The sequence below is a fragment of the Ranitomeya variabilis genome, chromosome 4 (assembly GCF_051348905.1).
Source record: "Ranitomeya variabilis isolate aRanVar5 chromosome 4, aRanVar5.hap1, whole genome shotgun sequence".
Lineage (NCBI taxonomy): Eukaryota > Metazoa > Chordata > Amphibia > Anura > Dendrobatidae > Ranitomeya > Ranitomeya variabilis.
In genome coordinates, this window is record NC_135235.1 from 521,339,994 (window position 1) to 521,364,027 (window position 24,034).

At 41.9% G+C, this 24,034-nt stretch overlaps 1 protein-coding gene across 4 annotated transcripts in view; it reads right to left on the bottom strand.

The window, feature by feature from the left end:
* The window catches only part of CALCOCO2 (calcium binding and coiled-coil domain 2), a 104,040-nt gene that overhangs the window by 20,554 nt on the left and 59,452 nt on the right, over nucleotides 1-24,034 (bottom strand). For all 4 annotated transcript variants that reach the window (XM_077252194.1, XM_077252193.1, XM_077252195.1 and 1 more), the window contains exons 8-15: nucleotides 22,568-22,632; nucleotides 21,376-21,466; nucleotides 20,653-20,748; nucleotides 11,821-11,889; nucleotides 9,595-9,702; nucleotides 7,728-7,823; nucleotides 4,224-4,319; nucleotides 2,691-2,786 (exon numbers count right to left, since the gene is read on the bottom strand). In XM_077252194.1, coding sequence (XP_077108309.1) covers nucleotides 2,691-2,786; nucleotides 4,224-4,319; nucleotides 7,728-7,823; nucleotides 9,595-9,702; nucleotides 11,821-11,889; nucleotides 20,653-20,748; nucleotides 21,376-21,466; nucleotides 22,568-22,632 — 717 coding nt within the window. The remainder of the gene's footprint in view (nucleotides 1-2,690; nucleotides 2,787-4,223; nucleotides 4,320-7,727; nucleotides 7,824-9,594; nucleotides 9,703-11,820; nucleotides 11,890-20,652; nucleotides 20,749-21,375; nucleotides 21,467-22,567; nucleotides 22,633-24,034) is intronic.

Below are 24,034 nucleotides of genomic sequence, written 5' to 3' on the forward strand. Positions count from 1 at the left end.
CAAAAGTGGAAAATAAGCAAACCTTTTTACATGATTTTTCATATTTTATACCAAAAATGTTTCATTTTTTTTCAATGTTTTCATTTTTAAAAAATATGAACATGAATACTTATTTTTTTCAATTGTTGAAAAAAAATAGTTTTTGATGGCACATTCTCTTTAAGAGTAGTCAAACAACAAACATCACTCCAAAAGATCAAAACTATAACAGTCCACAAGGTCACAAAGGAATCCAAGGTAACCTTAAGCAACTAAAGGCCTATCTCTTTCTCATTAGCTAATATTAATGTTCAGTGTCCTTTTGATGGGGGAATCATTAACAACAACTGTGAATAGCAGGACTGCAATGAAATAGCCACTGCTCTCCCAAAAGAATATTGTGGACAGATGAGAATAAAATAGAGGTTTTTGGTTTAAATGAGGAGTTATATTTGGATAAAAAATACTACATTACAACATTAAAAACTAGCTATCTGTGAAACACGGTGGTGATAGTATTGTGTTTTGGGCCCGTTTTGCTGCACCTGGACAAGGACAGCTTGTCATCATTGGTGGAACAAGAATTCTGAATTATACCAACAGATTTTCAAGAAAAGTGTCAGGACATCTGTCCATGAGCTGAATCCCTAGAGAAGTATGCTGTGTTAAGTAACAAGGCTATAACCCAAAACAAAAAATGAAAAATTATTTTAGAAAAATGCATATTGGCCTACAGTAAAACATAGCGGGGGCAGTGTTCTTATGTGGGGCTGCATGATTGCTGCTGATGTGCTACATTTCATTAATTCACAGATTTAGGGTACCGTTACACTAAAAGACTTACCAACGATCACGACCAGCGATACGACCTGGCCGTGATCGTTGGTAAGTCGTTGTGTGGTCTCTGGGGAGCTGTCACACAGACAGCTCTCTCCAGCGACCAACGATCAGGGGAACGACTTCGGCATCGTTGAAACTGTCTTCAACGATGCCGAAGTCCCCCTGCAGCACCCGGGTAACCAGGGTAAACATCGGGTTACTAAGTGTAGGGCCGCACTTAGTAACCCGATATTTACCCTGGTTACCATTGTAAAAGTAAAAAAAAAAAACACTACATACTCACCTTCTGATGTCTGTCACGTCCCCCGGCGTCCACAGGGTTACGCGCTGCTGCTCAGAGCTTCCTGCACTGAATGTATCAGCGCCGGCAATAAAGCAGAGCACAGCCGTGACGTCACCGCTGTGCTCTGCTTTATGGCCGGCGCTGACACAAAAAACATGTAGTGTTTTTTTTTAACTTTTACAATGGTAACCAGGGTAAATATCGGGTTACTAAGCGCGGCCCTGCTGCTTTTGCAGCATCTATAGTAAAAGATAGAATGTTTAAAAATAATTAAAAAAATAAAAAAAATGCTTATACTCACCCGCAGACAGCTGATCTCCTCACCGGCGTCCGTTCCGTATAGATGGTGTATGCGCGCAGGACCTTCCATGACGTCGCGGTCACGTGAGCGGTCACATGACCGGTCTCGACCAATCACAAGACGGCGACGTCATCGGCAGGTCCTTCACCGCACACCAGCTACAGGAACCGAAGCGACAGCATGCAGCTGAGAGGCGGGAAGACATCGAAGGTGAGTATAGGACTATTTTTTATTTTAATTCTTTTTTTTTGACCAATTATATGGTGCCCAGTGCATGGAGGAGAGTCTCCTCTCCTCTCCTCCACCCTGGGTACCAACCGCACATAATCTGCTTACTTCCCGCATGGTGTGCACAGCCCTGTGCGGGAAGTAAGCCGATCAATGGACTCCCAGGTGTGCGGAATCCCCTGCAATTCTGCATTTTAATGAACATGTTGCTTTTTTTTCCGCGATGCGATTTTTTAGCTGAAAAAAAGGCTACATTTGCACAAAAAATGCGGAATACACTGAAAATAATGGGAGGCATATGTAAGCGTTTTTTTCGCGTTTTTATGACGTTTTTATAGCGAAAAAAACGCGAAAAAAACGCGAAAAATACTGAACGTGTGCACATGGCCTTACTGTTCCAGTTTGAAAGATAAGATACTACTATCACTCTGTCCGTGGCAGACATGCGCTTTCCAACTTGGCAATGATCCAAAACATACATTCAAGACCCTGTTAACATATATGAAGAACAGGGTGAAAAGTGAAAGTGATTCAGTGGCCAAGTATATCTCCTGATCTGAATGGGGAATTCTGAAGAGCAAAATTGAGCATCACTCTCCGTTCAACATCCATGCTCTAAAAGGTAGTTCTTGAAGAATGGAAAAAAATAAATGTTGCCATATATCGCCAACTTGTTCATTCCATGCCTAGAAAATTTGGAGTGCGGTCCTTTAAAAATCATGGAGTCAGATCATACAAAATACTAGATGTAGTAATTTATGATGTGGGGTGTTTTCATTTTGCTCAAATTAGTTGTTGTAAAAATGAAGATCTTGTGATGAAAGTCATATCCTTTCATGATATGGGTTGAAACAATGTTCTGTTAAAATAGGCTTGTCAAAATTTTGGAAATTGTTCTTGTGTTCAGTGATTAAAAGCTTCCTTTTTAATGGAGGTGTACTCATTGATGCTGAGCACTGATATATACCTTATATTCCCATACATACTCATCCACCTGCCTACAAACATACATGGAATGAAATATCAGAACCCTCTACATAAACTAGACTTCTGTAATACCTTCTGTTTTCCCTTCAAGTTCTGCATGTCTTTATTACTGACTTCTAGAGTGCTTCTTAATACAACAATTTCTTCCCCCTGTTGTGTACACAAGTCCTGCATAGAACAAGAAAGACAAATATTGTTACTGAGCTCTATCATGTGCACCACCACTATATCTGAAACAATGTAAATCCCAAATAATTCAGCTGACGCGTTCATTACAAGTTGTGTACTGATCTTGGTCACAATCGCCATTAGCCAGGGATGTCAATCTCATTTTCACCGAGGGCCTAAACAGATTTATGGCTGCCTTCAAAGGGACACTTGAAATTGTAAATCCTCAAGCAGACGTCCGTGCAACACATTATGAGAATGGACTGGCCATGGCCTACAAGAGGGCTGTCCTTGGGTAGTAGGGATAAGTGAGCAGAGTCCAAGATGGAACCACACAAAGGGGCTGGCTGCATTCTGTGCTTTAAACTTTTGGGCTGGTTGCTTAGCCCCCTCTGCTAAGCACTGGCTGTGTCGACATAGAAGGCAGCCAGTACTTAGTAGAGGGGATGGCGCCAGCACAGGGGGCACGTGCCATCTTAGAGCTACAGTGCACACTTAAACACTGTTCCGACCGGCTCTCCACCTTCCAAGCCAATTGTTAAAGCATGTCTTGACCTCACGGGCTGGCAGCCCAGATTTTTCCTGTGGGGCTTGAGGGGCCAGATTCCGTCCGTGGGGCTTGGGTTTGACACGTCTGCCATAAGGCCTCATTCAGACATCTCTGTTGCACGTACGTGCTCTATCTTTTTTTTTTTCATAGATACAACACGTATCCATGATAATCTATGGTACTTTTCACATATCCATGGTGTTTTTTCACGGACAGGGTGTCTCTGCAAAACTCAAGGAGACATGTCTTTTTTTTTTTTTTTGTGGCAGCACAGATGAAAGGGACCATTACAAGTCTATGGGTCTGGGGAAAAACACATATAGTGCACCAATAGCATCTGTGTGCTGTAAGTATTTAACACTGCAAAGGAGCTTTTTAATTTTTTTTTTAGCCATCCTTAAAACACTGATCCAAAGCAATGTTGGAAAAAAAATGGACACGGATGACACACAGTACCATTTTTTCATGTGTGTGTCTAAACACAGATAAGTGAATGAGGCCTTACAGTGCTAGCTTTAAACACTGAAGTGGCATCTAAACTGCACAACATAGTTATACATTACTATCATTTTATGTAAATTAGCCTTTCCCCAAAAAGACAAAAACAGAGTCTCTAATGCCACCTTTTGATAACAGCCTCTTTCTAAATGGGTGTCTGACCATGACAGCTGGTGGAGGCTGGGAATAAATTTGCTGGAGGTCCTTCTTCCCATAGAGAGAGATTGCATACTTTTTTATGTATACAACACATTACATATTTTCTTCTGCACTTGGATGAAGAGAGCCTGACCTCAGGTTTCCAAAATAAATTATATAATATATGTTACACACTATGCCTATCCTTCTGATATGCAGACAGATGTGAACCCCAAACAGCAAACATTCACCTGCTGCTCGGCCAGTTGTAGTTCCAAGCCCAGAATCTTATCTTCAGTAAATGAGAGTTGTGCTCTCAGTTCAGTTTCTGTTTTTTCGGCTTGCATCTGTCACCAAAGAAATCATGAAATGAAAACTCGTTAACTAAACATTTATGACAAGTCCATATTTGCTGCTGCACTAGACTCATTAACATTAGTTGACAGATAAACCTATACCTGGATTGAATATTCCCCATCAGCTTCACAGGGGCCATCAAACCAGGGATGAATAAATAGCAGTTACTGCTGATTTTGGTTTGTTTTCTATTGATGTCTATAAAATGTAAGCACTAAAATATGGTTCTTGCAATAGACTATTCAGGTTGCATATTCTTCAGTACCGGTTCTCAAACAGCCGGGATCCTCTGCGGCATAGTCTTCCAGTGTGCTGATTTTTGACACAGAAGACACGCAGAATAAGAATCTCTCTCTAATTATTCACATTTCCTTTAAAACATCTGAGCCTCCAACTTCTACAGTATGTTGGAAAGGGACAGTAGTTTCGGGTGCCACAAAATGGTTCTCTATGTCCTCCTGTTTTAGACCTCCTCCATTTCATGCACACAGCAAATTCTATTTTCTCTTTAAACCAAATCATACCTCTGTAAAATGTTAAATATATTAGAATGTGCCACAGTTTCTCACAAATTTTTAATGAAGCCTATTGCCGTCTGTACTGATTTTATAAGTCAGAACTAGCCTGGAACAATAACATGGTGACTGACATTAAGTCTAATGGCCCACTTAACAAGTTTCATTCAACTATATACAAGATGATGGATGTTAGTTTACACAGGCCAACAAAAAAACAGAGAAATCAGTACCGTATTATGATCATGTTGATAGCACATTCCCCATTTATATCAGGAAATGTGCTGCCGATAAGTTTTTTTAATGCCACCAAAAAAGCTTGTTTAATGGGTGATCAGATAGTTTATCTAATTTGTTGGGTGATCGCTCGCTTGTTTACATGGTGTCACACCAGTAACTTGCACACCTTCTCAGTGCTGTCCTACTCACTGCATTCACTGCTCTGCTCCTCCCAGTGTCAGGCTGTCCAGCTGAATTGCCTCTTGCAGCACTCCCATAACTGCTGCATCTTCCTGCTGTCTCCACCTTGCTATATGGAGGTGCAGCCAGGCTGAAGGAACTTAACCTGCTGTGTCCTGCAGAGTTTTCCCTTCCCTGGCCTATCCCCTGCCAGCAGGGGATATATTAGGCAGCTCCTTCCTCCACACTTTGCCTGAACTTAGGTTCCTAGTTGCAGTGCGTCTCCTATAGTCTGTCCAGGTGCAGTATAATGTCTCCTGTAACTGACCCAGTCTGTTTCCTCGTTCTGTTTGATCTCTCCACTCCTGACCACAGGTTCGTATATTGAACCTGTACAGCAGTGTTCCCCAACTCCGGTACTCAAGAGCCACCAACAGGTCATGTTTTCAGGATTTCCTTAGCATTGCCCAGGTGATAATTGCATTACCTGGAAAGGCAAGAATTCCATCACCAGTGAAATGCTAAGGAAATCCTGAATACATGACCTGTTGGTGGCTCTTGAGGACCGGAGTTGGGAAACACTGCTGTACAGCAAGCCCCAATCTCGAACTGTCTGACCGAGTCTCTATGTTCGTCCTCTGTGCCTTGCATTTGGGTCTCTGACCTGTAGGTCAGTTACTGCAGGTCCAGGCACTGTCTTGGAGTGGTACTGGTTGACTACCCCAACAGCCTATGTCCATCCTCACCATCAGAGGCTCTAGTCAGTTACGCCCCTCCAGTGTAATCCCGGCCAGTGCTGTAGTGTGCCCACACCCACCCCCATCCCACAAGGGCAGATAATTGGGAATCGTGAGCATTCTTACAAAAGCTTGTTCGATGATTGCCGGCTCATCTATATGTGTCATTACTTAAGAGTCAAACATTGCTGATCATAGTTATGAATAAAACAAGCAAGTTTGGGATGTACTGACATTTAAACCCAAGCAACTATTCAGGAGATCTACTGAGGATCAGATGAATAATATAATCAGCTGTGGTATTTTTTTCATGGTGCTCATGGACATTTATAAAGCTTGGTCTAGTCTGCCGATTTTGGTGAAAACTGTCTGATGCCAGCTGTCGAAGAAAGAGTAATTTGCCATGTTGAATTTGTACATGCCTGATCTTTTGTTCCCACAGGAGAAAAGATGTTGTCTGACGTGTTATTGTAGCTATTAAGGGTACCGTCACACATTGAAATTTCCATCGCTACGACATTACGATTCGTGACGTTCTAGCGATATCGTTACGATATCGCTGTGTCTGACACGCTACAGCGATCAGGGACCCTGCTGAGAATCGTACGTCGTAGCAGATCGTTTGGAACTTTCTTTCGTCGCTTGATCACCCGCTGACATCGCTGGATCGTTGTGTGTGACAGCGATCCAGCGATGTCTTCGCTTGTAACCAGGGTAAACATCGGGTAACTAAGCGCAGGGCCGCGCTTAGTAACCCGATGTTTACCCTGGTTACAAGCGTAAACGTAAAAAAACAAACCGTGCATACTCACCCGTCGGTGTCCTTCAGGTCCCTTGCCGTCTGCTTCCTGCTCTGAGTGCCGGCCGGAAAGTGAGAGCAGAGCGCAGCGGTGCTGCGCTCTTCTCTCACTGTACGGCTGCACTCAGAGCAGGAAGCAGACGGCAAGGGACCTGAAGGACACCGACGGGTGAGTATGTACTGTTTGTTTTTTTACGTTTACGCTGGTAACCAGGGTAAACATCGGGTTACTAAGCGCGGCCCTGCGCTTAGTTACCCGATGTTTACCCTGGTTACCCGGGGACTTCGGCATCACTCCAGCGCCGTGATTGCAACGTGTGACCGCAGTCTACGACGCTGGAGCGATGCTTATACGACGCTGCGACGTCACGAATCGTGCCGTCGCAGCGATGAAAATTTCAATGTGTGACGGTACCCTAACATTTTGTTTGTCACATCCAATTAGAGGAACAGATAATTGGAATTCTTGTGCAAAAAGGATCCAATGCATATCTGATGGGAATGAATGCTGAGCTAACCTATAGGTTATTATGGTGTCCATTTGATTTAAGTTTTGTGTCAGAGGAAAAAGTTCTGTGCGCTGTTTTTTTTTCTCCGTTCTTAAAACTGAAACAAAACAGAACCTAAAATGGACTCCATAATAATCAATAGTTTATGCATTGCATCCTTTTTGTACATGAATTCCATTTGTCCGTTTTGCTAACCTTACCCCAACAGTTATTTAATGTCTATAGCACTTTAAAGCAATGATGCTTGGGCACATGGGGTCTCCAACAGTTTATTTATTGACCAACTTACCCATACTAAAAATATAGATAAAGCCAAGCCACATGGAATCCAAAGAATGTTTAGCTACAGTAATGTTAGATATTATGTCTCCTCTTCCAATTAGATTTCATCATTCATGAATAGCTTTGTAATCATCATCCAACCTACAAATAGAATTACCTTGCTCGCATTTTTCATTTCTTTCACCTCACTCTCCAATTTAGTAATAGTGGATTGTAAAGTTTCTATATGTTTCTTTTTATTTCCATTTTCACCCTGGATAAAGAAAGAAAGAATAGATATGTCTTCATTAACTAATAATAATCAGTAGTATAAGTGTGCGAAGTAGCATCCTCTGTATATACTGCAGCCATTGTCTGCCAGTAATGAGCGTACAAGACATACTGCCCACCAATGGAGAAACGCCCTCTCCCTGTCCCTACATTGCAAGGGACTTCCGGGAGAAGGCTGTGTTCGGCGTTTACCAACCAACAGCAACCGTCCGGTACGAAGCCCGGACTTTAAATTTCATCTTTGCTCATCTCTACCCATAATCCGATGCATTCCCTCTAGACAGAGGCCAAAAAGTCACAATGTTGGCCTCATTCTGATGAATAGACCTCTATGGCAATGTTAACATCTATACCAGGAAAGCGTTAGGCAGAGTGTACAGACGCTGTGAACGATTCTCTTAGTCTGACAGGAGCTCAAGAGGCTAGGGGGCTTGCTACCATCTCCAAAGCATTATGATGAGTTATTGGACTGCAAAGGGCCCATTTATTGTTCTTGCTCAGGGGCCCTCCTCTGTCTGCGTCCACTTAGCACATTGTGCAGAGTTATAAATGGGCACATTTGTATGTATAAGGGGAGATATGTCAGTGTAAAAGCTGCAGCATATCAGAGTAAAAAATTCACAACATGTCAATGTCTGAGTCATGCTGCCTGTGCTTCTAGCAGTATGAATCAATTGTGAGGTTCACTTTATAAAGGCGTTTTTGACGGTAAATTAGTTTTCAGTCTTAATATTTGTCCATTTGATGCCATAATGTAAACTATTTTCTAATATGCTTGCATTAAAAATTCCCTACCGTTCCCCAACTACACTATCTAGCTGCAATTCTATTTTTTTCCACTTCCTTTTTGACAATGCTTTGCTTGAGAATCCCCAGGGCATGCCGGGAAACTCAAACGAAGGATCATCAAGGGTCAGAGGCTGTGTCATTGCGGCAGCACCTGAACCCAACCTTTAACAACGAATCATTAGTGATGCTCCTTTCAGGGGCTACTAGTCCCTGCGCACAGTGCACAATGGCAGTGCATTCTGTTGTTGGTCAGATCAGCAGTAACAAGCCAGCAACAGAGCTGTGTCAGAACAACTGATGTACAGAAAACAGCGTCACCCACACAAGTTATGTCACCGGTCTCCGAACACCGGGTATTCTGTCAACACTCTGTTGCTGACTTGTTACTGCTGATCTCAACTGGCAACAGTGAGTGCACTGTCACTATGCACATCACACAGTGCACATTGCGTAGTGACCAACCCAGTTCTGGGAATGCACAGCAGTGATGGGTGACTGCAGCCTTTTCTCCCTGATAACGCTTTGTTTGAATATCCCAGCATGCACTGGGATTCTCAAATGAAGCGTCATCAAAAAGGAAGTAGTAGAGAAAAAAAAAGCTTTTATAGTAGTTAGGGAAGAATTGGAAATTTTTAATTCAAGTATATTAGAAAATAATGTAGATTATAGCATCAAATAGATAGGGATTTAGGATGAAAATTACTTTGTCTTCAAACCACCCTTTTAAGTCTCTAAGAAAGGACCCCCTTCTAGTATTTAATATGCGGGATTTGAAAAGGATTTTCCTAAACCAGACAACCAGCTGACTGAATCACTACCACAGAGAACTCCATTTTTTACCGCTCAGAGCTTGTGTGTTTCACATCGTACACAGACTCTACTAATGTTGTCTGTGCAGTTTCAAGAGGTTGGATGAAAAATACTGACTGTTCCCCATGGCAATTTATGTCTGACACATTACTTGCCTCCAGAAAGTCCACCTGCTTGCTCAAGCCAGCCATTGTTTCTTCTGCAGATTGAAGATCTTCATCCTTCTGCGCCAAAGAACGCTCTAAACCCAAAACCTTATTGAACTAATAAAACATGAAAAGATCTTAAAAAAAACACATATCTCCAACATGTTCTGCATTACAATGAACATGGAGTCATTTGCATCTATTCTTATAGCACTGTGATCTGATTGTTATCAACAATGGGTTTTTTTAAATACATTTAAGTGTATACTGTAACCAGTCACTGTCAAATTCTTGTTACAGGAAATTTGTCACAAGGTTTTTGCTACTGTACCTGAGATCAGTATTATGTAGGGACAGAGACCCTGACTGAGCTCTGTATAACCCCACTGATTGGCAGCTTTCTGTGTACACTTTGCATAGGCAGAAAACTAAGTGGTGGAATTGGGGTTATATAGAGCTCATGAATATGGAGGACTACATAGCAGATTTACTAGTCCTCTAGTAATGATCTACTGATAAATCAGTGATTTTATCCAATCTGCAGCAAGCACCTCAGGATGTGACAGGGCCTCTCTGACCTTTCCCGGTGCCTGCGCACTGCAGTACTTTGCTCTGCCCTCAACAGGTCAGAAAATTACACCTGTGCCGGAGCCGCGGCAAGAAGACAAGAAGAGGACGTCATTGTATGAAGATGGGAGGCCCCGGACCGCGACTCCCATCGGACCGGACCGCAGCGGGACCACCCCTGGGTGAGTATAATATAACCTGTTTTTCTTACTTTTCAGGTTACATCGGGGGCTTATCTACAGCATTACAGAATGCTGTAGATAAGCCCCTGATGCCGGTGGCCTTAGTTTACAGGCCATTTTTGGGGTGACAGATGCCCTTTAATAGGCATTGTTAATTGCAATAACAATTATGTTATTGTATGCACTTTATATTTTTATCTTCCTCTGTACCAACGTTTCTTTGAATAAAAAAAATATATATATCCATCCTGCTGGCTGCTATTACAAATTCACATATTAAGATAAGTAATTTATATGGTGGTCCGAGTTCGGTCCGTAAAAATAATGTACCGACTCAGATCAATGTTATTCAATGGGGCTGTGGAGATGAATGATTGTTTCTTCCCCACTGACCAAATCTACGTGTCGGAAAAAAACTAACAAATAACACACGGATTGTACAATACAAAGATGACACGTTGAAATAAAAAAATTGCGTTCTTCTGATGAAACTGACGTTTTTTTTTTATACTGTTCTGTGAACCTACCCTGATTGTGAGTATATCAAACACAACATTTCTATAATCTCTCATATTTGCTTCCATATACATACAGCTCTGGCAAAAATTAAGAGACCATTGCAAAATGTTCAGTTTGTCTGATTTTTCTCTTTATAGGTATATTATTTTTGAGTAAAATGTAAATTGTTCTTTTAGTCTATAAACTTCTGACAACATGTCCCCGAAGCAATACATTTTGTATTTTTTTTTTCTGAAAAAGAGAAATGGTCAAAACAAAACAAAAAAAACCCAGGGCTTTCAGACCTCAAATAATGCAAAGAAAACAAGTTCATAATCATTTAGAAACAACAATATTAATGTTTTAGCTCAGGAAGAGTTCAGAAATCAATTTTTTATGGAATAACCATGATTTTTATCACAGCTTTCATGTGTCTTGGCATGCTTTCCACCAGTCTTTCACACGGCTTCTGGTGCAAAAATGTAAGCAGTTCTTCTTTATTTGATGGCTTGTGACTATCCATCATCCTCCTGATTACATTCCAGAGGTTTTCAATGGGGTTCAGGTCTGGAGATTGGGCTGCCCATGACAGGGTTTTGATGTGGTGGCCTCTTCATTTTTGCCAGAGCTGTAGATCACAGAATATAGTGGTAACAGACACATTTAACTAATCTGCCATAGTGACATCTGGTCTTCTCCGGATGACCATGTTCAGCGCTCAGACATACAGTATCTTTACCCAGGCTTGGACTGGCACAGGAGAATTCTCCGGTGGGCCCCTGTGCAGGAGTGGGCCCCCACCCTCTTATATGAGCAGCACTTGGCACTATATACATGAATCACTATGTACAGACAAAGGCGGTATCTTATTCATTGTTACATAAATTTGTGATTGAGGATAATGTCACATTTGCGTGTAGCTGAAAAGTGGCGCCCTGGCTTGGGTTACTGGTGGGCCCTTGGCACCCCAGTTCGGCACTGTCTTTACCTCTTTATGCAGTGAATGCTTTAGAGTCTCGCTTGTGCTCTTCTCTTTTTCCAGTGTACATGTCTGCAACTTGTATAAGAAAATCAGTGTTAGCGCTGCAGGGACTTATCTTAAAGGGAATCTGTCACCTCATTTTTCACATATAAGCTGCGGCCATCGCCATTAGGGGCTTATCTACACCATTCTGTAATGCTGTAGATAAGCCCCCAATGTAACCTGAAAGATGAGAAAAACAAGTTAGATTATAACCACCCAGGGGCGGTCCCGGTTCGGTTCAGGTCCGATGGGCGTCGCGGTCCGGCGCCTCCCACCTTCATATGATGACGTCCTCTTCCTTGCTTCTGTTGCGGTTCCTGCGCAGGCGTATTGATTTGCCCTGTTGAGGGCAGCGTAAAGTACTGCAGTGCGCAGGCGCCGGGAAAGGTCAGAGAGGCCCATCGCCTGCGCACTGCGGTATTTTACGCTGCCCTCAACAGGGCAGATAAAGTACGCCTGCGCAGGAGCCGCGACAGAAGCAAGGAAGAGGACGTCATCGCATGAAGATGGGAGGAGCTGGACCCGCGACGCCCATCGGACCAGGACCACCCCTGGGTGTGTATAATCTAACTTGTTTTTCTTATCTTTCAGGTTACATCGGGGGCTTATCTACAGCATTACAGAATGCTGTAGATAAGCCCCTGATGCCGGTGGCCACAACTTATATGAGAAAAATGAGGTGACAGATTCCCTTTAAGCTGTTAAAATGGCATTCTCCTTAACAGGAAAGTAATAAAAGAAATCTGTACAATCGAGATTTAGAATATGTCTAGGCAACATTTTGAAAAACAACAAGGGCTTGTTCACACATTGAGTATTTACAGCGTTTTTGCATTATGTGTAGTTTAGGGTATGTTCGCAGGTGGCATTTTTGCAGCATTTTACAGTACAAGCAAAATCAATAACATTTCTGAAATTTCATGGACGTTTTGTTTAATTCCTCATTAAAAATGAATGAGTGAAAAAGGAAAGTAAAAATACAATATGCGTGTTTATTGTACGCAGCGTTTTTCCAACCACCCTGTTTTTTTCAGCAGAAAAAAAAATGCAATGTGTTAACATACCTTAACAATACCAGCAAAATGTATGAGATTTCTGAAATCTCATGCACATGGGTTTTTTTCCTTTGCGTATTTTAACCATCATTGTGGGATTTTTTTGTTCAGATCTGCAGTTCAAAAACCGCATGTGAAAACAACACAAATATTCATATTGTACACGTTTTTTTTCCTGCCAACAGACATCTACTACAAACAATCAATGTATGCACATACCCTGAAGGTTTTACATTCTCTATGCTACCACCCATGGTTTATGCACTCATCCCTTTGTCAGTCCAAAATGTAGTCATCAGGGTGGTGCTGTAGCAGGTCTTGGAATTATGGCTCGTATGATTCCCCTTTTTCCATTAACCTCTGGACAGCAGCATTAGCTGTGCCAAAATACCGCACATGCTCTGTTTATCTTCTTCCACTAGTACACACTGAGCATGTGCAGTGATCAAGTTGTTGCAGGTAGAAGAAGAACAGGGCATGTGCGTGAATTCAATGCAACTGCTGACATGAAACGCTGAGGGGTGCCATTACAGGTTGAAAGGGGTGTGATAGGAGCCAACACCAGCCTCAAGACTATGTTCGCTATTTACATACAGTATGTTCTGCACTACCATAATAGAAAAATAAACTAGACTGACAAAAGGACCTTTGTTATGAGCCGTGTACAAGTGCTAGTGTCATGCTCTAGGATTACTAACTGATTACAGGTGAGCTGTAAAGAGAATATTTTGGAAAGATGGCTGTCAGGTTTCCACTCACTTTTTTGTTACTAAATTTAATGCACAACCATTATGTAGACATTTTGCATTTTGTTAAAATACATTGTACTGTAGTTGATGTACTTATTCTAACAGCTATTGTGTGTGTAATGTAAGGAAAAACAAATGCAATACAAAGTGTTCAGGTACTTTTCAGACGGTTGAGGAATGGTCAACGTCAACCCCAAACCTTAACTCAGAAAGTTGTACAGCCCTAAATGAACGATCCAAAAGTTCTTTAAATGGTCATTGTCACTTCAACAAACATAAGTATCAATAGTGATGGAGAAGAATAAACTTTGTAATAGAAATCTTAGAGAAATATGCTTCTTTCTGCACTTAGAAGACACTTCTTCCCCTTCTCCTAAACTCACCATCTAGTCTGAATGTCAGCTGAAATCCAACATAGCAAAGACAGTCAGCACAGTTAGGCGTCAGGTTACAGCTCCTATAATATTCTATAGAGAGTGGAGGAGAGAAGGAATGAGGAACACTCAGCACAGTGAAAGACTCGGCAGAGAGAGACTGGATGTGCTGCAGAGTGCAGCGTAATACTGCTATGTGATGACCACCATGCGGCTTCCGACATTGTGTTACAGAGAAAAGAAGAGCAGGAACCCATCATATCCCTGTGTTCTGTGCATGGAAGACATCATAGCAGCTTGACTCCACCTACTAAGTGATAATGACCAACAAATAATGTAATTACGTATCTACACACATGGCAGCTTATTCTTAAAAAAATATTTATTAACCCCTTCCCGACATTTGACGTACTATCCCGTCGAGGTGGGGTGGGCCCGTATGACCGCCGACGGGATAGTACGTCATCACCGATCAGCGGCGCTCACGGGGGGAGCGCGGCCGATCGCGGCCGGGTGTCAGCTGCATATCGCAGCTGACATCCGGCACTATGTGCCAGGAGCGGTCACGGACCGCCCCCGGCACATTAACCCCCGGCACACCGCGATCAAACATGATCGCAGTGTACCGGCGGTATAGGGAAGCATCGCGCAGGGAGGGGGCTCCCTGCGGGCTTCCCTGAGACCCCCGGAGCAACGCGATGTGATCGCGTTGCTGCGAGGGTCTCCTACCTCCTTCCTGGCTGCAGGTCCCGGATCCAAGATGGCCGCGGCATCCGGGTCCTGCAGGGAAGGAGGTGGCTTACCGAGTGTCTGCTCAGAGCAGACACTTGGTAAGCCTGCAGCCCTGCACAGCAGATCGTCGATCTGGCAGAGTGCTGTGCACACTGCCAGATCAATGATCTGTGATGTCCCCCCCTGGGACAAAGTAAAAAAGTTAAAAAAAAATTTTTCCACATGTGTAAAAAAAAAAAAAAAAAAAAATCCTAAATAAATAATAATAAAAAAATATATATTATTCCCATAAATACATTTCTTTATCTAAATAAAAAAAACAAAACAATAAAAGTACACATATTTAGTATCGCCGCGTCCGTAACGACCCAACCTATAAAACTGCCCCACTAGTTAACCCCTTCAGTAAACACCGTAAGAAAAAAAAAAAAAAAACGAGGCAAAAAACAACGCTTTATTACCATACCGCCGAACAAAAAGTGGAATAACACGCGATCAAAAAGACTGATATAAATATCCATGGTACCGCTGAAAACGTCATCTTGTCCCGCAAAAAACAAGCCGCCATACAACATTATCAGCAAAAAAATAAAAAAGTTATAGTCCTGAGAATAAAGCGATACGAAAATAATTATTTTTTCTATATTTTAGTTTTTATCGTATAAAAGCGCCAAAACATAAAAAAATGATATAAATGAGATATCGCTGTAATCGTACTGACCCGAAGAATAAAACTGCTTTATCAATTTTACCAAACGCGGAACGGTATAAACGCCTCCCCCAAAAGAAATTCATGAATAGCTGGTTTTTGGTCATTCTGCCTCACAAAAATCGGAATAAAAAGCGATCAAAAACGGTCACGTGTCCGAAAATGTTACCAATAAAAACGTCAACTCGTCCCGCAAAAAACAAGACCTCACATGACTCTGTGGAGCAAAATGTGGAAAAATTATAGGTCTCAAAATGTGGAGACGCAAAAACTTTTTTGCTATAAAAAGCGTCGCTGGTTTCACACTTGTGTTTTTGTCTGCAGCGTTTTTTGCACAAAAAAACGCATGCGTTTTTTCCCTATATTTAACATTGAAAACGCATGCGGTTTTTTTGTACGCGTTTGGTCGCGTTTTCAAACGCATGCGTTTTTTTTCTGCATGCGTTCATTTTCAGAAATACAACCTGCAGTATTTTCTTGCGTTTTTAAGCACATGCGTTTGTTTGCGTTAAAAACGCATGCATTTAAACACACTGAAAAGCCACCCACCACCATCAAGGTGATAAAGGGATCCAAACCCTAACCCTAACTCTACCCCTAACCTCACCCCTAACCGTTTAATGAACATTTTCTGACAGTCATAGTGCCACGTATTTCAGTGCCACGTATTTCAGTGCCACGTATTTCAGTGCCACGTGTTTCAGTGCCACGTATTTCAGTGCCACGTATCACATATTTCAGTGCCACGTATCACGTATTTCAGTGCCACGTATCACGTATTTCAGTGCCACATATTTTAGTACCACGTATTTCAGTGCCACGTATTTCAGTGCCACGTATTTCAGTGCCACGTATTTCAGTGCCACGTATTTCAGTGCCACGTATTTCAGTGCCACGTATTTCAGTGCCACGTATTTCAGTGCCACGTATTTCAGTGCCACGTATCACGTATTTCAGTGCCACGTGTTTCAGTGCCACGTATTTAAGTGCCACGTATCACGTATTTCAGTGCCACGTATTTCAGTGCCACGTATTTCAGTGCCACGTATCACGTATTTCAGTGCCACGTATTTCAGTGCCACGTATTTCAGTGCCACGTATTTCAGTGCCACGTATTTCAGTGCCACGTATTTCAGTGCCACGTATCAGTGCCACGTATCATATTTCAGTGCCACGTATTTCAGTGCCACGTATTTCAGTGCCACGTATTTCAGTGCCACGTATTTCAGTGCCACGTATCACGTATTTCAGTGCCACGTGTTTCAGTGCCACGTATTTAAGTGCCACGTATCACGTATTTCAGTGCCACGTATTTCAGTGCCACGTATTTCAGTGCCACGTATTTCAGTGCCACGTATTTCAGTGCCACGTATTTCAGTCACGTTTAGGGTTAGGGTTAGGGGTAGGGTTAGGGTTAGGGTTGGAGGTAAAGTTAGGGTTGGGGCTAAAGTTAGGGTTGGGGCTAAAGTTAGGGTTAGGGTTTGGATTACATTTACGTTTGGATTAGGGTTGGGATTAGAATTATGGGTGTGTCAGGGCTAGGGGTGTGGTTAGGGTTACCGTTGGGATTAGGGTTAGGGGTGTGTTTGGGTTAGGGTTTCAGGTAGAATTGGGGAGTTTCCACTGTCCAGGCACATCAGGGGCTCTACAAGCGCGACATGGCGTCCAATCTCAATTCCAGCCAATTCTGCGTTGAAAAAGTAAAACAGTGCTCCTTCCCTTCCGAGCTCTCCCGTGCGCCCAAAAAGGGGTTTACCCCAACATATGTGTTATCAGTGTACTCGGGACAAATTGAACAACAACTTCTGGGGTCCAAGTTCTCTTGTTATCCTTAGGAAAATAAAAATTTGGGGGGCTAAAAATCATTTTTGTGGGAAAAAAAAGATGTTTTATTTTCACGGCTCTGCGTTATAAACTGTAGTGAAACACTTGGGGGTTCAAAGTTCTCACAACACATCTAGATAAGTTCCTTGGGAGGTCTAGTTTCCAATATGGGGTCACTTGTGGGGGGTTTGTACTGTTTGGGTACATCAGGGGCTCTGCAAATGCAACGTGACGCCTGCAGACCAATCCATTTAAGGCTGCATTCCAAATGGCGCTCCTTCCCTTCCGAGCTCTGTCATGCACCCAAACAGTGGTTCCCCCCCACATATGGGGTATCAGCGTACTCAGGACAAATTGGACAACAACTTTTGGGGTCTAATTTATCCTGTTACCCTTGTGAAAATACAAAACTGGGGGCTAAAAAATCATTTTTGTGAAAAAAAAAAAGAATTTTTATTTTCACGGCTTTGCGCTATAAACTTTAGTGAAACACTTGGGGGTTCAAAGTTCTCAAAACACATCTAGATAAGTTCTTTGGGAGGTCTAGTTTCCAATATGGGGTCACTTGTGGGGGGTTTGTACTGTTTGGGTACATCAGGGGCTCTGCAAATGCAACTAGATGGCTGCTGACCAATCCATTTAAGTCTGCATTCCAAATGGCGCTCCTTCCCTTCCGAGCTCTGTCATGCGCCCAAACAGTGGTTCCCCCCCACATATGGGGTATCAGCGTACTCAGGACAAATTGGAAAACAAATTTTGGGGTCCAATTTATTCTGTTACCCTTGTAAAAATACAAAGCTGGGTGCTAAAAAATCATTTTTGAGAAAAAAAATAAAAATTATTTTCACGGCTCTGCGTTATAATCTGTAGTGAAACACTTGGGGGTTCAAAGCTCTCAAAACACATCTAGATAAGTTCCTTAGGGGGTCTACTTTCCAAAATGGTGTCACTTGTAGGGAGTTTCAATGTTTAGGCACATCAGGGGCTCTCCAAACGCAACATGGCGTCCCATCTCAATTCCAGTCAATTTTGCATTGAAAAGTCAAATGGCGCTCCTTCCCTTCCAAGCTCTGCCATGCGCCCAAACAATGGTTTACACCCACATATGGGGTATCAGCGTACTCAGGACAAATTGCACAACATTTTTTGGGGTCCAATTTCTTCTCTTACCCTTGGGAAAATAAAAAATTGGGGGCGAAAAGATCATTTTTGTGAAAAAATATGATTTTTTATTTTTACGGCTCTGCATTATAAACTTCTGTGAAGCACTTGGTGGGTCAAAGTGCTCACCACACATCAAGATAAGTTCCTTAGGGGGTCTACTTTCCAAAATGGTGTCACTTGTAGGGGGTTTCAGTGTTTAGGCACATCAGGGGCTCTCCAAACGCAACATGGCGTCCCATCTCAATTCCAGTCAATTTTGCATTGAAAAGTCAAATGGCGCTCCTTCCCTTCCAAGCTCTGCCATGCGCCCAAACAATGGTTTACACCCACATATGGGGTATCAGCGTACTCAGGACAAATTGCACAACATTTTTTGGGGTCCAATTTCTTCTCTTACCCTTGGGAAAATAAAAAATTGGGGGCGAAAAGATCATTTTTGTGAAAAAATATGATTTTTTATTTTTACGGCTCTGCATTATAAACTTCTGTGAAGCACTTGGTGGGTCAAAGTGCTCACCACACATCAAGATAAGTTCCTTAGGGGGTCTACTTTCCAAAATGGTGTCACTTGTAGGGGGTTTCAGTGTTTAGGCACATCAGGGGCTCTCCAAACGCAACATGGCGTCCCATCTCAATTCCAGTCAATTTTGCATTGAAAAGTCAAATGGCGCTCCTTCCCTTCCAAGCTCTGCCATGCGCCCAAACAATGGTTTACACCCACATATGGGGTATCAGCGTACTCAGGACAAATTGCACAACATTTTTTGGGGTCCAATTTCTTCTCTTACCCTTGGGAAAATAAAAAATTGGGGGCAAAAAGATCATTTTTGTGAAAAAATATGATTTTTTATTTTTACGGCTCTGCATTATAAACTTCTGTGAAGCACTTGGTGGGTCAAAGTGCTCACCACACATCTAGATAAGTTCCTTAGGGGGTCTACTTTCCAAAATGGTGTCACTTGTAGGGAGTTTCAATGTTTAGGCACATCAGGGGCTCTCCAAACGCAACATGGCGTCCCATCTCAATTCCAGTCAATTTTGCATTGAAAAGTCAAATGGCGCTCCTTTCCTTCCGAGCTCTGCCATACGCCCAAACAGTGGTTTACCCTCACATATGGGGTATCAGCGTACTCAGGACAAATTGTACAACAACTTTGGGGGTCCATTTTCTCCTGTTACCCTTGGTAAAATAAAACAAATTGGAGCTGAAATAAATTGTGTGTGAAAAAAAGTTAAATGCTCATTTTTATTTAAACATTCAAAAAATTCCTGTGAAACACCTGAAGGGTTAATAAACTTCTTGAATGTGGTTTTGAGCACCTTGAGGGGTGCAGTTTTTAGAATGGTGTCACACTTGAGTATTTTCTATCATATAGACCCCTCAAAATGACTTCAAATGAGATGTGGTCCCTAAAAAAAAATGGTGTTGTAAAAATGAGAAATTGCTGGTCAACTTTTAACCCTTATAACTCCGTCACAAAAAAAAATTTTGGTTCCAAAATTGTACTGATGTAAAGTAGACATGTGGGAAATGTTACTTATTAAGTATTTTGCGTGACATATGTCTGTGATTTAAGGGCATAAAAATTCAAAGTTGGAAAATTGCGAAATTTTCAAAATTTTCGCCAAATATTCATTTTTTTCACAAATAAATGCAAGTTATATCGAATAAATTTTACCACTAACATGAAGTACAATATGTCACGAGAAAACAATGTCAGAATCGCCAAAATCCGTCAAAGCGTTCCAGAGTTATAGCCTCATAAAGGGACAGTGGTCAGAATTGTAAAAATTGGCCCGGTCATTAACGTGCAAACCACCCTTGGGGGTGAAGGGGTTAAAGTTCTACTGGCTTATGAAATGTTGCGCTAATGTTATTTTTTCAACACGTGTGCAATAAATCTTCAGTGGTTCATTCGCTGGTACTATACAATCATTTGTTCCTCACACCTTCTAGAAAAAGAAACTTTTTATACAGTTTTTAAACTGAACAAGCAGAGCTGCAATGTAAAGTATGGGATACGATTGAGCAGCTGAAGAGCAGATCATGAAATGGGATGTTGACTTTTCCACACTGTAGCTAAGGTGAAGTCACTTATCGTAGTTGTGGACTAATGAAGCAGAAGTGAAAAGAAACCCCAAATAAAGAAAACTGTATGCACATAAGGTATAGCTGAGAGAATGCTTACTTCAAGTCCTGCTTTCAGTTTGACATTCTCTTCTTTACACTGATTAGCAGTACAAGTCATGTTCTCCAGCACCTTCTGCTTGGCCAGGTCTTCACTCTGCAAGGCGTACAAAGAATAAAGATGCTGGCTGGTATCACCACCATCATCATCATCCCAGCAGAACAGGGGCAATGACTCGTTATGTGTGGATCCACCCTTAAAAGGGTGGTCTGGTGAAAACAAGTACCGTAATCACCGATCTATAGGAGAGGTGATAACTTATTGATGAATACATACGTAAAGGGAAGCTGTCACCTGATTCATGCTAACCCAAACCATGAATCAAGAGTGTAGGAATGGGCTTCTCTGAAACACTACGGCACGTCAGGGAAAACATAGTTTGAAGATCTCCTCGCATCGCTCTAGTCTCTCCCATGCGTGCATATCAGGAGAGACCTGGCAATCATCTAGAGCGGCACTGGGAGGAAACATGAAAACATGCAATTTTGGATTCTGTTTGAGCTTTTTTCGCCATATCAGAATGCTGCAGACTACACTATTGGTTTCAACTTCAAAGATGGGGCAGGAAAAAAAATGCCCAAACAGAGTTCAACGTTGCTTGTTCTGGACTCTCTTGGTGGCAAGTCTTGGGTTGAGTTGGGAGAAAGAATCAGTAGGAAACCCTGATAGAGTAACGAACATGTAGCCAAAATATATGACGTGAACCCAGCCTACATCCCATACCTGTAAGTGATGCTTTTCAGCCTCTGATCTTTCTAGAGCTTGTTTTAACTCTTCCCTTTCTGCAAGAGACGTTTTCTCTTTTTCTTCATACCTATAGAGGATAAGATGGAAGAACAATTAAGCCATCTGGTCAGTCTTATTGTGCATTTAGAGGTCTTTAGCCGATCATTTTCATACTTGTTTACACATGCTGACGATCAATGATGGGGACAGAGCGATCATTAATATGAAAGATCTGCCCCCATATAGTATCATGTTATTGACGGCACATCCTCTGTATACACGCATCGATCTGCTGACAATAATGTGTTTTGCTGATGTCTTGCTTGTTCATCAGATGATTGCCGGAGTCTTTAAAGAGGCAATTATCAGGGACGAGTGTTCATACAAACACATTGATTACTGAGCTACAAGAAATACTAATGATAATAATCTAATGAACATGAATACACACAGTGATAAGTTTTTAAGATTGAAGGTAGACACATGTCCATCAAGTTCAACCTATATTCTAACATATTGATCCAGAGGGCAGATGCTAATTGCACCATATTAGGGGAGAAATTCCTTCCCGTTCCACATACGGCAATCAGATTGGTTCCTTGGATCAACGTCTCATAACAGAATATAGTGCCCATAACCTGTAATATTAGATTTTTCAAGAAAGTCATCCAGATGTTCCTTGATGGAGGTCAATACTGATAGTACATTTGAATAGAGTCAGATCTATGGGGTAAACAGAAGTTGTACATGAGCCCTGGTGGCTGTGGGGGCAGACGCCCCTCTACCACCTAAAAAGTTCAGTATTACAAAATATACCAGTATTATACATGGTACATCAAGGATAGTACAATTGTTTGCCTTCAATGGGACAGTACTATAAATCAGATGAGGAGTCTTTATTTAACCTTTTAATTTAATTGCGAGGTCAATTTGTTATCACCTAATCTTTATAGACTTTAGATTTGATGTATGGAGATTAAATATCAATAAGTCCACAAATGTTATAAAATAGTGTTCCATGAATGTCAAGATTTAAGTTTTGCCATGGTGATACCTGGCACGATAACCATGAAATGTCTTCTGGCTATTAAAGAAATTGTGATACCAAGCTCAGCAATAATATGTAGACAGTCACCGCTGGCAAACATGAGAGAAATGACAGAAAGCCTCATATTCCGCATATACATACAGCTTCAGCTCTGTCTCTAGCTTTAGTTTTTCCTCTTCAGCGATCTTTATGTCGATTTGCAGATTCTGAAAATATACAAAATGTATAAGAACTGACTAGAAATCTTACTGTGGGCCACACACAATTGAATATATATATATATATATATATATATATATATATATATATATATATATATATATATATATATATATATATATACACAGTGGGGCAAAAAAGTATTTAGTCAGTCAGCAATAGTGCAAGTTCCACCACTTAAAAAGATGAGAGGCGTCTGTAATTTACATCATAGGTAGAACTCAACTATGGGAGACAAACTGAGAAAAAAAATCCAGAAAATCACATTGTCTGTTTTTTTATCATTTTATTTGCATATTATGGTGGAAAATAAGTATTTGGTCAGAAACAAAATTTCATCTCAATACTTTGTAAAATATCCTTTGTTGGCAATGACAGAGGTCAAACGTTTTCTGTAAGTCTTCACAAGGTTGCCACACACTGTTGTTGGTATTTTGGCCAATTCCTCCATGCAGATCTCCTCTAGAGCAGTGATGTTTTTGGCTTTTCGCTTGGCAACACGGACTTTCAACTCCCTCCAAAGGTTTTCTATAGGGTTGAGATCTAGAGACTGGCTAGGCCACTCCAGGACCTTGAAATGCTTCTTACGAAGCCACTCCTTCGTTGCCCTGGCGGTGTGCTTTGGATCATTGTCATGTTGAAAGACCCAGCCACGTTTCATCTTCAATGCCCTTGCTGATGGAAGGAGGTTTGCACTCAAAATCTCACGATACATGGCCCCATTCATTCTTTCATGTACCCGGATCAGTCGTCCTGGCCCCTTTGCAGAGAAACAGCCCCAAAGCATGATGTTTCCACCACCATGCTTTACAGTAGGTATGGTGTTTGATGGATGCAACTCAGTATTCTTTTTCCTCCAAACACAAGTTGTGTTTCTACCAAACAGTTCCAGTTTGGTTTCATCAGACCATAGGACATTCTCCCAAAACTCCTCTGGATCATCCAAATGCTCTCTAGCAAACTTCAGACGGGCCCGGACATGTACTGGCTTAAGCAGTGGGACACGTCTGGCACTGCAGGATCTGAGTCCATGGTGGCGTAGTGTGTTACTTATGGTAGGCCTTGTTACATTGGTCCCAGCTCTCTGCAGGTCATTCACTAGGTCACCCCGCGTGGTTCTGGGATTTTTGCTCACCGTTCTTGTGATCATTCTGACCCCACGGGGTGGGATTTTGCGTGGAGCCCCAGATCGAGGGAGATTATCAGTGGTCTTGAATGTCTTCCATTTTCTAATTATTGCTCCCACTGTTGATTTCTTCACTCTAAGCTGGTTGGCTATTGCAGATTCAGTCTTCCCAGCCTGGTGCAGGGCTACAATTTTGTTTCTGGTGTCCTTTGACAGCTCTTTGGTCTTCACCATAGTGGAGTTTGGAGTCAGACTGTTTGAGG